This window comes from Thermobia domestica, chromosome 3, assembly GCF_964235325.1.
Source record: "Thermobia domestica chromosome 3, izTheDome1.hap1.1, whole genome shotgun sequence".
NCBI classification, from domain to species: Eukaryota; Metazoa; Arthropoda; class Insecta; order Zygentoma; family Lepismatidae; genus Thermobia; species Thermobia domestica.
Window position 1 is genome coordinate 104,967,075 of NC_137456.1, and position 15,275 is coordinate 104,982,349.

Here is a 15,275-nt window from a genome sequence, read left to right on the forward strand (position 1 = left end):
AGAAAGCATAACACATACATTATTCGTTACTTGGTATAAATGACAAATATACCGGGTAAAGCTTTGCTTATATAGCTAAAAATAAAAACCAATACAAATTCTTAATGTCAGTTGCTTAGGTACTTATGATATCCATCGAAAACAATTTGCACGCTAACAAATGCATTATAATTGTATGTATCTGACACACAGAAAATTTTAAGAGATTGTGATTCCATTGCTAAGTCATTATTCTTTTATCCATTAGCCTAGTTCTTTAACACAGTCGCAGTATTATTTCTCCACTGCTAAACACCGACTCTGTACCAAACTGGTACTTCTTGGTTTGTGTTAACCATAACACCGGATTATTGATGTTCAAATATCACGCTAAAGTGGTAGTCACCCTGAATAAATCAGAATATCTGAAATCAGTCTACTGTATATGCAGCACAAAATATGTGAAGTGTAAAAGTGCTAATATTTATAACAGTATATCTTAATAATATCTTATATATCTTAATCAATTTTGCGTTATGGCTATTCAAAGTGTGTATAAACCTAAAAATCGCTGTACTGAAAAAAATTAGAAACTGAGGTATGATAGTCTGTGACGCTGTCGACATTCTGTGAAATTGCTGCTTATGTTGAGAATACAAATATCTAGGCACGGTAATCTCTAGTAATATAGCTTTTCTTCTTTTTTGATCGGTATGTGCTCATTGCTTACTTTTGTCATATCGTGTCTTTGTGACAGAAATAAAAAACAAACATTAAAACTTGTTAAATTCTTTCCTAATAAATAAATAAATAAATACTAAAACAAATTAAGAGAAACATCTAAATCTTTATCAAAAGAAAAATTGCTTACCAGTTTGACTGATACCATTTTAATCCCTAATGATTATTAGTAATTAAAATACAATAAAATTATACATATTGTAAATGCATCTTACCTGAGGTAATCTCTTTTGCAAAGAATAAGATTTGCTTTTGTGTAAAGCGTGGACCCAACTTCTCCCAATCTGCAATCGCAGCACCCGCATTTCAAACAGTCTTCATGCCAAAACAAGTCAAGTGCCTTCAGAAGAAACCTATAAAGAATAAAATCAATATATTAATATTGTGCACATCGGCATTGCATTTTTATAATCTAGTTATATATTACACGCATGATTTAGTATTTGTCCTCCTTCTTTGATCTAGTGAAAAGCGTCTGTGCCTTTGAAACTGGGTTCAATTCCAGGTGGGAGAGTATCGAAGGTACTACAGTGGTTCAGCTAAAGATCAGACTTTAAGCTGTAGATCTTGTCCTATATAATCTCGCTGCTGACAAAATACGTAAAAACAAATCATCCAATCAATCTACGTATATGTATATGCGAAAAGATATTTGTAGATAGGGAACTGAAAGATAGCTGGTAGATAGAAAACCGATAGACTATCAACAGATAGACAACTGAAAGATTATTGATAGATAGATCCTGAAACTCTGTCGGTAGACAAAAAGCTAAAAGACTGTTGGTAAATAAAGAGCTATTGGTGGATAGACAACTGAAATACTATTGATAGATACAGAACTAAAGGAATATTGGTACATAGAAAACTGATATACTATCAATACATAGATAACTGAAGGACTATTGGGAGATAGAAAACAAAATATATCGGTAGATAAAGAACTGAAGGACTGTTGGTAATTAAAAAATTGAAGGACGACTCCCTTCAGTAGACAGAGAATTAAAGGACTCTCGGTAGATAAAGACCTGAAAGACCTTTGGTCGAAAGAGAAAAAAAGGATTATTGGTAAATGGAGAATCGATAGACTGTCGATAGCTAGGCAACTGAAGGACTATCGGCAGATAGAAAACTGAAAGTCTATCAGTAGATAAAGAACTTAAGGACTGTTGATAAAGAACTGAAGGATTATTGATAGGTAAGCTAAAAGACTCTCGGGAAATATAGAAGTGAAAGACTATCAGTAGTTAAAAAATTAAAGGATTATTGGTAGGTAGAAAATTGAATGATTGTCGTTAGATAGAGAATTAAAAGACTATTGGTGGATAGAGAACTGAATCCCATACATATTTCATGTGTTCAATTTTTGAGAAAGTGAGTTTCGAATTATATAGACTCGAATCTAAATCTTTTTGTTATAAAGTTCCTAAACACAAGTTGAATTGTTAACATTCCCCGAACTTCATTTTAAATACAATTTTCTTCAACTATCAACAACTATACTATCAACAATTATAATTTAATTTAATATATAATATCGTCAATTTTCGCTTGTACATGTATTATTTTCCCTATAGTACCTCTTATCCTTATATTGTTGTGCACTGACACTTACGTTTTGTAAAGTTTGAAGGATACATCTCTCTAGACTATTTATTTATTTAACAATCACCAGATACAGCTCAGAGGCCATTTTATACTGGATATCTAACAACAACAACAATAACAAAAGAAAGTATTTGGGAAGGTATTGGCCAGGGCCTGTTTAATAGGTACCATCCCAACATTTGCCTGGTAGAACTGAGGAAAATACTGGAAAACCCCAGTCAGGATGGTCGGTAGTGGGAATCGAACGCCTGACCTCCCGAATGCGAAACCAACGTTCTACCATTTGATCTACTTCGCTCGGTAGCTGTATGAATTTGAAATTCAGCTTTGAGATACATAAAGAAGCAACATGATTAATATTGATTGGTTACAGGTCTCACAAAAGATATTGCAAACTTTTTCAGCATGATTGTCCTATTAACTATAATAATGACTAACTTTATTACTTATGGAGCACGAAGGTTTACTGCCACAGATACAAAAGCTCGCCAGTGAATCTTATCCGGTGAGAAATCAATCAACAATATTACTTCCTTCCCTAAGATATGGTTTTCATGTTATTCTCGCATTTTCTACTCAGCTTATCCAAGGATAGTTCTGTTTATTATTTAATTTGGAGTTTAGCGTCCAATTTAGCATCAATGTTATATAAGAAATAGATCTATATCTTAACGTAGGACCCAAACCACATTAACTCCCACCGAGAAACAACCTCATTTTTCCCACGCCGAAAACGCATATGATAACGGACAAGGGAGTTTTTTAACTAATATTGTATGCAGTCTATGTAATTTCTCATATTAGTAATTCTAGATCAAAACTAACGTGTTACGATTTCAAATTAAATATAACAGCAAAAACATCAATTTATAGTAAAACGCATTTTCCTGTGTTTGAAGTTAGTGCCTGAACACACACAGAATGTAAAATATACATAATTTGATTTTAAAAAATGGATTATTGTAGTACATTGTTACCACGATATTTATTGTCTCACTTGTTAATCAGAGTACCAAAGCAAAAGTGATAGAAATAAACGCGTTTACTGCCTATGTATCACCTACTTGTGAATGTGTAATTAGGTCGGCCTTCGTGTTTCCTAATGCCGGAGGTTATCCTAACGCATATAGGCAGCCAGAGAGAATCACAGTGCTTGTGTCAGTATTAGATCAGATTTTGACAAATCCTTAAATTTGTTGCCATTAGGTGTTCTAAACATAGGGAAATTTAAAATTATTGCCCAAACATTGGTAGATCAGTTCAAGGAATTACCATTCATGCCAGTTGTAAAACTGCCATGCTTGGGTAAATTTTCTAATTGCACCTTCTATACTAATTTGAGAATAGTGAATATAATGAAAATATTTTGAAGCAAATCCACTCATAGTGGGTCACGAGAAATATGATTGCAGAGTTTGGGTATGAATAAATAGGAATATCTCAATTTTGTGGTCATTCTTCATGTACTTGACAGGCTAAATGGCCTTAGACGCCGAAAGCCCAGAAATCTAAAATCCTAATCCTAATCCTAAAATCCGATAATTTTAACGAAAGTAATGGAGGAAAATGGTTTCATTATCACGTTATAAATGTGATTAAAGTTCGGACGAGATATTGTTTAATCGTTTATTTTCAATGGATTTAAAACAGTTCAAAGTAGATATGGTATAGTTTAATTTTAATTATTTCGGACGAGTTTTACGAAAATTATCGTAGAATAGACAGATGAACAAAAGGACAATCATACCATGGTTAAGACGAAAATTGCTTGTGCATGGTGACACAGTTTATGTAAACATGACCACCATTATCATAATTAGTATTAGCAAACCAAAAAGAGGGCAAATACTTAGAAAATGATAAGCATAGTAGGTAGGATTATTATGATTACTTAGTTGTTTCTTGTCACAAGCGCCATTTTAGGTTGCTAATGTATGGCTGTCACCTTTTGGTAAGCCTTAAATTGGACGAACATGTGCAGATCACTGGTTTCTCATAAGTAAATTTGAACATGGAACAATTTATGAACAATAGAAAGAAATACATTTATATTCATGAATGGAAATTGGAATGAAAATATGAACTAAAAACATCAAGCAGAAAACTCGCAGCGTCAACTTGGTGGTTAGGTTGGGAACTAGTATCATACAAAGAAAGTTGGCGGTAGTTTCATTGCTTAACTAGATCAAAAGCTCAATAGCTATTAGATATACATCGTGGGTCGAAAATTACAAATGTCATATTGTGTAAGTTTTTCGGATAATTTTCACGTCTTTTCATACGTATAATGTGCCTGTCTTAGGCGTAATTCAGGTTGCTAAAAAGTTTCTTGAAATTCGGAATGTCCCACCTAATTCGGAGGTAATCTTATGCTACTGTTCTGCTGCGAGAATATAGTGTTATACAGTATTATCTCGCGAAAAATTGGAAAAAAAAGAAAAGAAAAGAAAAATGCTTACCTATCAGTAATTTTCTTTCCGCAACCAGCGCATTCTTGTGGCGAACTATTTTTCTGTGACTCAGCTTTTACGTCCATCGTCATCCTGTCTGCAAGAAAGAAACGAAAGATCATTGGTAAGTTCAAACCTACATAAAATAACATCATAATATTGAAAACAGTATTAATTTAATCTGATTTATCATTATTTTTAGTTTTAAAACATGAAATTATAACCTTGAAGTTGTTTGACGTTAATAAATTTAAACATAATTGGTGTTGATTAAGTTTAAGGATATCACATTTTGCAAAATTTATAAGTAAAATTAAATACCCTGCATGAATTGACATGTTTAAAAGAACACATTTTTTCAGATGGCAGAATTAAATAGTATGTTATACAGCTATGTTTTATGCTTACAAATGTAGGATTATTAGTATAAAATCATTACAAGTGTTACACGACGTTTAAATTAGTAAATGTATATGAAAGAAAACTGCATTGCATAGTATTTTCTTGTATTAAATATTATAGTACTTCTGCATAGTGTACAAAAGTTGTATTTTATGTTTACAAGCGTTGCGTTACCAGTGTGAAACTATTACAAGTGATATAGAAACACGTATTACTGCAAAAACTCATATTTCAGTACCCTCCCTTACAAGTATACGTAACGTTGCTTAAAGTCTGCTTCCTTCGGACAGTCCCGTGCTGTATCGTGGGCCCACGAACTTCATTCTGCTCTGACTTGGTTAGATATCATTCGTGCTTTTCAATGGCCTTCTGGTATAGCTTGGTTTGTGTATTTTGAACTGTAGTTTTTATGACACATGTCTGAACACCATATTTATACACAAATCGAGAAAGAATTGTGATTTTTCTACAAGTACTCCTAGTGGATTCCCTTGAATTCCATCTATGCTAAGACGGATATTGTAGTGTCGTCCTGCGTAAATCTTTTGAAGGACAATAAAAAGGAAATTAGTGAAAAATCATAACGTTTTGACAATTGTTTGAATGTTAATTGTATCTATTATCTCAAAAAATGGTGTGCATAAACTTGACCTGCACGCATTATTTTTCTACTTAATTGAGAAAATAAAATTTTTGATAGAACGACGTGGCTAGGTGGCCAGTAGATATTAGGATTGATCGAAAGAGGCACTTATGTTAATCTTCTAGCGAATGAGGGAAAAAATCTTCTAATTTTCAATTGACTCTCGATTAAGCATCTCGAAATTCGATTAACTGGAAGTTAGCTCAATTTCAATAAACTTTAAAAAATGGGAAAAGAAAGTGCGACTATGTAGCTAAAATATATGCACTCACAATTAAGTCCGCTTCGAGTACGACCCTCAAAATCCATTCCGCTAAGAATATTATTATTATTATTATTATTATTATTATTATTATTATTATTATTATTATTATTATTATTATAGTAGTAGTAGTAGTAGTAGTAGTAGTAGTAGTAGTAGTAGTAGTAGTAGTAGTAGTAGTAGTAGTAGTGGTAGTATTAGTAGTAGTAATCCCTGTTGACTCAAATTTGAAAAGGTTGAATAACGGGTCACGTTTAATATCCGGAACATTTCTTCACACCAATGGATGAACAAAGCCTTAAGTATCTCTCAATTGTAAAATTCTGGACATTCAGAACTTGTTAATTTTTAAAATTCACCCCTCCTAGTACGCACCAATGTAATATGAACTAAATTAAAAATACGGTTTGCGTGATTTTAATGGGATATTGATTATCACCTTACATTTGATTACCGAATTCATAAAAATCACGAAACGAATTCTTAATATCTATTAGTATCAAGTGGGCGAGCGTAGCAAAGTGGAACTGTTATTCCGGCTCCACACCGTAGGAGGAAAGAGTTATGGCCTTTACGGAAGATAACAGTTTCCCTATTTTTGTTTGTTCTTGGAGTTCAAAATGTTTAGAAGTGATCAACTACTAGTTCGAAAGATTTTTTTACGGCTGTATATTATTAATGTCGTGAAGGCACTTATAGTTGGAAACCATCATCATTAGTTCAAAAAAGTAACAAGTTGGTGCCAAATAATTTATACGTGATAGTTACGAAATTATCACCTACATCATTGTCGTTTCAATTCAGTTTCCCCCGAGACCCCACAAATTGATGGTATGACCCTGGGAAAGCGGTTAGCAAATCGTAAAATGAAAAGAATACTGAGAAATTTGGAATATACGCTTCCATCAGTGAACATAGGCTATTTTGAGTATATATTTCAATTCCGACAGGACTAAACTATTCGGGTGATATGAGCAAAAAATTTAAGACGTTTGTTCTAGAGGGCGTAAATTTCCCATGCAATACGACTACCTCAGTTTAAGGGTGCTGCCTCATGAGGTATCATACAACGATAAAAGTTCAATCTACGGAACTTCCGAATGTCATTATCCAGCTTGTTTAAGAACGAAATGTTTAAATGACGAGGGAAACAGCGATCTAAGTACACATTGACAAATATACTCGTTTTGAGTGTCACACAAAGTTGAAAGTCCAGTTTCGATAGAACAGATTTAGTGAAAAATAGGAATCGCAAACTTTCTCTGGACTGTTCCCTCCTCTATTTATACTCCATAATCGAATAATATACTAGAGTTCTCGACGTTCTACATATCGTTAACTGAGAAAGAAACCTCAAATATAACAGAATTCTACGAACTACATATATATATATATATTAGAGACCTGCACGGGCCGGGCCTGGCCCGAGGCCCGAAGTCCGGCCCGGCCCGCGGGCCGGGCTTGGGCGGGCCGACTCTGTTATTTCTTTGGGCCGGGCTGGGCTTGGGCGGGCCAACACTGTTATTTCTTTGGGCCGGACCGGGCCTGGCTTGGGCTAGCCGACACTGATTTCTCTTCAGGTCGGGCCGGGCTGGGACCGATCAATTGCAATTCTTTAATAATTATTGACTTTCGTTAAACGATAATTGGAATAAAGCCAAACGTTGAAGAAGTGTGTCCGTGAAAAATGTTACAAAGGATGGAATAGCTATTTACAGTTTGTGTTGCTTAGCGGCTCCACTTTCACTATAGAGGATTGCAGGCATTATGCGGTAAATTGATCTCTGACCTTGACCTTCACTGAACTCAAAATATAACAAGAAGGGGTGGGAATGTTTTGCCTGTCGCTAAACAATATTGCATCTTCACTTTATGCTAAAAATCAATTGAGTTAGATTTTTGTTACAAGGAATGGAGTTTTTGTTCTCTCGATGACAGGCAAAGTTCTAGGAGGCAATGGTACCATTCGGGAGGCAAGCGTCAGGTTGTGAACCAGAGTTTAGAAAATGTTTCTGAGGGTTAGGACAAATTTAGTTCTAAATTTTGAGAAAGATTGGGGTTCGAGCTAATTTTTTTAAAAAAATTATTGGGCCGGGGTCGGGCCAAAAACTTTTAAAATTTATCGGGCCCGGGCCGGGCTTGGGCCAAGAATTTTAAAAAACTTATCGGGCCGGGCCGGGCTCGGGTCGAAAATCTCCAAAACTTTTCGGACCCGGGCTGGGCCGGGCCTAGGTACGTTCGGGCCGGATTGGGCTCGGGCCGAAACATTCGGCCCGTGCAGGTCTCTAATATATTTATATATAAGTTGATACTGAAAAATATTTTTTTGCATTGATTCTACCACGTACCCTAAGAATGAAACCAGGAATTGCTTTGGAAGCGGCAGGAATTGAGTAAAATGAATAATGGATGTAAAACGAAAGTATCCTGAAAGGATATTTATTGAGTGTAAGTATGAGTTCACTATTGTTAAGTTAATTGTTGCCAAATAGACATGTTACGTACGTTCATAAGTTGTTTTTAGTTTAAAATAAATACTCAGGACACAGCAACGTGTAACTTCCAAGCCATGGAGCATTAGGGTAACGGGCATTATTTGTCTTACATTTGGAAGAAAGTGTGTTGATACGTTACCTAGCTAGAACAGTGTGTTGATACGTTACCTAGCTAGAACACGCGATCCAAAATCGTGTTTTTCAATACTACAGGCTACTTTCCGAGAACGGTAGATTGATACTTTTCTACAACTAATTTTCAATGTTCATCCCGAAAGACAAAGAACGAACAAAAATAATACCAAGATGTTTCCCTTAAGACGTGTCATTTTGTTTTTGTTTTATACGCATCATTTAGTCAAGTCAGTTTCTGGTATAAGCAAGCATTAGTGAAATAAAATTAAACATTCTCTTGATGGCCTGAAGAGATATAAACTACATATAATGTTCATGTTGAATTTCTGAAACTTTCTATCTGACAAACCACCACCTAATGCTTCTCTCTCTCTCTCTCTCTCTTTCAATGTATCCAAAACAAAAAAGGGAGGAGGTAGTTGTAACTGTACGATATGCGGTTAGGACTTTGCTAGAAGTCATTTGTTTCTACTGTCTGTGGAGCATGGTGTTCTGTGGCTGTGGAGGGCTTTCTTTTTCTTTTGAACCCCCAAGGCATGACGCCCTGGTCTAACGTTGGCCTTTTGTCCCTTTTATATAGCACAGCATGCTATTTCTCTCTCTCTCTCTGAAACTTTTCGTATAGTATGAGAGAAGAGAAAGACAAGTTGGTGCAAATCTATCTCCATTTTCGTTACTTTTCGCTCAGTGTCTCCCTTGGCATTATTAATCTAGTTCTTCTTCTTCTGGCAAGGACATTGTAAGCACCAGAAGCGACCAAAACAGTAGAAGAGCTTCATTATACAACAGCGCCACACCGCCATATTACCAGAAGGGAGATACGAGATGATTCGTTTAGAAGAATTAACACTTTTTAAAAACACACAATTTTATACTTCTCCAAGACTTTTTGACAAACAGTACGACAAGCAACTCTTGGGTGATGATGGTTGGTAGAACAGTCTCTAGTAATATTTGCGAAAACCTTCCCCTACCGTCCGTACTCAATGGCTGAAGGCGAAGAAATATTTCATAGTGAGAGGTTCCGAAATGAAGAGTATTTTTTGTCTCTTGAGGTCACAAACGCTGTTCTAACCGCCAAACACGTTTGTTACTTACACATTTTGAACACCAGCAGATGGTGACATTTGGTTAGAGACTGTAAAGTTGGAATGGGGTGAGATTGGTTTAAAATTCAAATCATTACTGACTTTAGAGTTTGTCATTTTGTTTTGTTGTATTCTTCTTATAACTCTTATTCTCTCTGTTTTCTCGTTCTATTCATTGTTGTTTTCAAGTTTTTGCTTCACAAATTATGACATGTACTATATGCCTTACTGTTAGAACTAACTTACGTTACCGTTAGAAAACAAACCATAACATATAGTACAATCTACAACTTAACAGTGTACGTTTTTTTAAACATATACCTATACAGTAAATAAATAAATTTGCTATATCATTGAAACAAAAACGGTTACTATTGACAACGATCAACGTACTTTTTATAGGGTTACCACATACCTGTATCAGCATTTAGACGGACATTTCAGCATTTTGAGAGTAAAAATTTCCGCCCCCATACTTATTCCGAAGCTCATTAATTAGTCCGAATTTCCTAAGCTCAAGCGTATTCTCAATTCAATTTCAGACATTTCTGATATAAAAGTATGTTTTGTTATTTGTAATGAAACAAGGAATTGTCAAAAAAGGAAAAAGAAAAAAAAACATATACTGAAAAAAAGGATGCTTGAATCCCAAGTAGTGTAACTCTAGGCGTGAAATTGTCCAGGAGAAAACTTTGAACTTCAACTTCTCATGTAAAGCGCATCATGAAAGTGTGACGTATTCACTATCAACATTAAAAAATGTATGTTATAATTATTTTGTTTTTGTTGAAACCATAGAAGAAATATTAATGTTTCATAAGATATTTAATTTCAAAGTACTTTCTTTAAAATATCCATTTTAAAGTAATATTACTTAACATTCAAGATGTCCACATATGAATAGGCAATATGAACATGTTGTGTATAAATACTTTTAACAATTATTTTTATATGTTTATATGTTTTACATTATATTTTAAAAGCAAAGTTAAAACTAAAAGATAAAATGCATCGTTCTTGTGTCCAAATTTAATGTTTGTATAAGGAATTAACTAGATGTAAAAATGTGTCAACATGTTTGCATTTCAGAATAACTCTAGGTTCTGTACATATGTCCTGTCTTTGGAAAATATTATATATATATATGAGATATAATAATAATAATTTTATACGATATTTTAATAATCAAGCTGTGAACTGACGTCTTAGTGACGTCATAACGATAAGTTGAATATACTTCAGTATGAGTTTTATCTGAATAGATGGCGTTGCTGTTGTTGTGATTCAATCCCATCTCGCCTAAACCCATCTCAACTAAAATGGCAATACGATGGAAGGAAGGAGTTTCTGTACTGAAGAGCAAACTTCTGTGTTAGATTATTAACTATCACCTTTCACCTTAAATGGTGAAATCCGTAAACGTTTGTTTTCTTTTCGTGATTTAACAATTTGTTGTAGTTAATAAAACAAGATAATGACAGAACTTAGGCTCTCAATTCCCGCATTTGTTCTATTACCGGTATAATGAATCTATCATTACTTCTTACATTAAGACTACACTCTTCCTCCACATTGATATTTCGGATTGGAATATAATAGGGTTGGTTTCGGTTTTTATTAGTTTGGTTTTGATTAGTATTACTTTGCACCATTGATTGATTTTCGAAATTTTGCACTATCATAATTAGATGATTGAAATTAATATATTGTGCAGAAATCAGTATTTGCTGCAACCCCTAAGGTAACAATATCCGGATCGATGCTATAATTCGGGATTCCTGATGATATGGATTAATTAATTTCAACTCATTATAGACGGAAATAATAAAATCAGTAAGATTCTTATCAATTTTTGGATCATAACGGCTGTTTCGAACCAAAGCGTCTCGGTTTGCCAACATAAAATCATTTTGAAAATTTGAAAGCAGAGCGTTCTTGAAATTTAAATAATTACGTAAACTTCTCCTGATCGCTTTAAACCAAACAGTGCAAGGTGGTAGTGAAACGTGTAGCAAAATTTTAAGAAATTTTGATTTGTCTACACCAATTAAGTCGCATTCTTCTTCGAGTTTTTTCAAAAATACATTTGCTGGTATGTCTTCCGACCTTACACTAAGTTTGGTTAACGATCTTATTTCGCTAAATCGGAAATGATGATTATTCTTATACTGTTTCAAATGTTCAGACTTTACATATTTGTTTTTCCCTGTATGTGATGAATGCAGTCTTCTCTCTTCTTTCCCGATACTAGAGGCACTATCACCTCTCTCAGAATAGTTTTCAGGTATATCACTTTCTTTTATAGCTAGTCTGGGTTTAATTGGCATATGGTCTCTGTTGATGATCAGAACAGGATTACAATTTACGGTGATATTTTTTTTTCCTTGATAGTATTTATTTCTTCCTGTAATCCTCTAATCTGATTGCCATGCTCGTTAACTTTAGTTTCAACCGCTTCCACCGTATTTTGTACAATGGTAAATCTGTGCAAAATTTGTTTCATCCTACAGTCTGTTCATTCTAGTTTAGAGTTTATTTGCTGTGTTATTTGCTCTAATTTATTATCCATTTGCTGTGTCATAGACTGTGTAATTTGTTCTAACTTTTGTTCGAATTTAGTATCCATTTGCTGTGTTTGCTGTGTCAATTGCTCAAATTTAGTATTAATTTGCTGACCTACCTGTCTTATAAGGTCAGCCTCATTCGTTGATGTATCCGATCCTGGTGTTTCAACACCACCAACTTCATCACTATTACTTTCAACTCTGTGTATATCCATTTTAATGTTATTATAAATTTTCCTTTTACTTCTTAATAAAGTATACTCCGTGTTGACGGTTATTTATGAGATTGTTTCAACCAAATCTCAAGGTATCTCCTCGGCGGAAAACACCATTTATTATATAACGAGATTTTCGTTACATTTTATATAACCCAGTTTCGAAGATTAAAATAAATAACACACTTCCATTAGCACATTTAGTTTATTGCAAGAACCATCTATTATCACACATTTAAATTATACACTACATTACTTACTTTTATTTTCAAATTTCCATAAAAAAACTTTCTGTTGTCATAGCAACATGAAACTGTATTTATCATTATATAAATATCTATCTATCTCAACATATATTCTATATTTTTTTTCTTCTTCTTCACAACAGATTGTGCACTTTTAAGCACCGTTGCCCAAAATAGCTACAATTAAAAATGGAAGTAATTCACAGATATCAGATATACAATATCGTTGTATACTCTTGTACAAAAGCGAAATTTTGAAACCCTCAAAAATTCTAAGAGTTATGGGTTGCATAAGTATCTAGATGAAGACACTTAGTGATTTTTAATTTTTGTTTGTAAACGCAAGCCCATTCATTCATTTATGGCGTCAGAGGCATTTATGAATCTTGCACTTATCTCGCAATCTTCTTACTGTATTAGCAGAATTTATTTGTTTTCGTTTTTGCAAAAGGGAATAATGAAAATAATGTATTTCTTACTCGTTGGTGGAGGTGACTAATATTATTTACATTGTGAGCTAGTGGTCTACTATGCCACGCTTAATTGCATGCATGGAGAGCATGCCCGCGACCGTTCGGTCTATTTAATGGATGGGTTCCGCCAAACAAGGCACCCCGCCCGTAGTTGCACAATATACGCTATTGCTCGTGCACGAAGTGCACCGTCAAGATTTGTCCCCTAACCTTGACACCTAAGTGTGTCACCCCCATTCACTGAGGGAGTGGGATACGCCCACTGCGCGGCCAGACCGAAGTCCTGAGTGCCTACCAGTAAACCTACTGGTTGAGGCAGACTGCTAGAGAGTCAGTCCTACCATGCTCTGCAGGCATGGCGCCCGAGCGTTATAAGGCAAGCTCACCTCCCGCCCGTGTTCACCGTTACCCAGATTCCTGGGATTGGCTCCCACAAACTACCGAATCCCACGGTGTGACCACAGCCAGGCAGAGTCCAACCCAATCCGCGGCCCCAGGCAACGCCCGAGGGGGCTTGTTCAATCCCGGCCCTGCCTACCTCTATCGTTCAACTGGCAACCGCCTTGTCGTGTAGAGGTACCACGCACACGTCGAGATACTCCCGTATCTCATCCCGGACCCAATGGTACGTGTTGAGTCACCATTTGGGTTTGGTGCCAGCCCATGTCCCACGGAACTTTCTCCCTTTAACAGGATCAGGACCGTTACCCAGATTCCTGGGATTGGCCCCTCCCCCATCTCCGGTTGGTCCTCCCGCAGGCTGGAATCCGACACTCCCCCCCCCGGTAGGGTCGTCCGAACAATACGGGACTTCCTCTAGTTACGGTAGAGGTACACCGTACATTACCAGAGCCAATGACTGATGTAGACCGTTTGCTCAAGGCAGACATTGTCATTTGGGAGCCGTGTCTCCCGAGGGAGCCGTGTCTCCTCTGGTAGGCCCGCCCAAACAATACGGGGCTACCTATCTTTAACGTGTTTAGGTACCACGTACACGTTGTAGCGAAGCTACCTGTCCGAATCCCAATGGTACGTGTAAGCCACCATTAGAAGGGACACCCACACCCTTCCTCCGGTAGGGTCGTTCAAACAATCCGGAACTACCTCTTCTTACGGGAGAGGTGAACCGTACATTACCAGACCCAATGGCTGATGTAGACTGTCTACCTTTAAAGACAATGGCCATTTGGGAGTGGCGGCTCCCCTGGTAGGGTCGTGGCTCCTGCACCCAGCTCACACTACTGGGACGAAGGAGGGACCCACTTCCTCAGCGCTCCTGAGGTACGAGTATGCGTTAGGATACGATGTATCCCATCCCGGACCCAAGAGAACGCATTACACTCTCTTTGAGGGCAGTACCTACATCATCCTCCCGGTAGGGCGTTGGATCCGCCCACCCAGGGCACACCAACTACCCACTCTTTTTAGTGTGTTGGGGTACCACGCAGCCTTATCTCCCAGACCCAAGGGCACGGCTTAGTTGCCCATTTCGGGGGATACCCATGGGCTCACCCCCGCCGGTAGGTGCGGCAGCCAAAGCTACCTACCCCACTGAGGACGTGATGGGGTCACATGTACTCTCTCAGATCCAATGGCACGAGTTAGTCGCCCATTTCAGAGGATGCCCCCGAAGGCTCACCTCTGCCGGTAGGTTGTTGACACCGCATGCTAACCCACCACCATATGGCAGTTAAAGTACCGGTAGTGGGTCCGGGCACCACTGCCAACCCTATCTCCCCCTGAAGGGAACCGAGCCACCACAAGGCATGTGACCCGGAAACAAACAGGATGATGCATTCTCTATACTTTGGATTGATACAAATTGATATTACAAGCTTCTGCCAATACGAGGAATTGTTTGATATTGGGGTGCATCTGCTCGGTATTGTAGTTCAAATATGTTGGTACTGTATCTTATTCACGTCTCCTCGTGTAGTCTTTCATCGACAAACAGCTAACATGAGTGATTTCTGTATCA

At 36.6% G+C, this 15,275-nt stretch overlaps 1 protein-coding gene across 6 annotated transcripts in view; it reads right to left on the reverse strand.

Annotated features, from left to right (window-relative positions):
• The window catches only part of LOC145680637 (LIM domain only protein 3-like), a 435,720-nt gene that overhangs the window by 108,685 nt on the left and 311,760 nt on the right, over window positions 1–15,275 (reverse strand). For all 6 annotated transcript variants that reach the window (XM_081751334.1, XM_081751333.1, XM_081751332.1 and 3 more), the window contains 2 exons: window positions 4,785–4,872; window positions 936–1,073 (listed from right to left, as the gene is read on the reverse strand). In XM_081751334.1, the coding sequence (XP_081607460.1) occupies window positions 936–1,073; window positions 4,785–4,867 (221 nt within the window). In that variant the 5' untranslated portion in view covers window positions 4,868–4,872. The remainder of the gene's footprint in view (window positions 1–935; window positions 1,074–4,784; window positions 4,873–15,275) is intronic.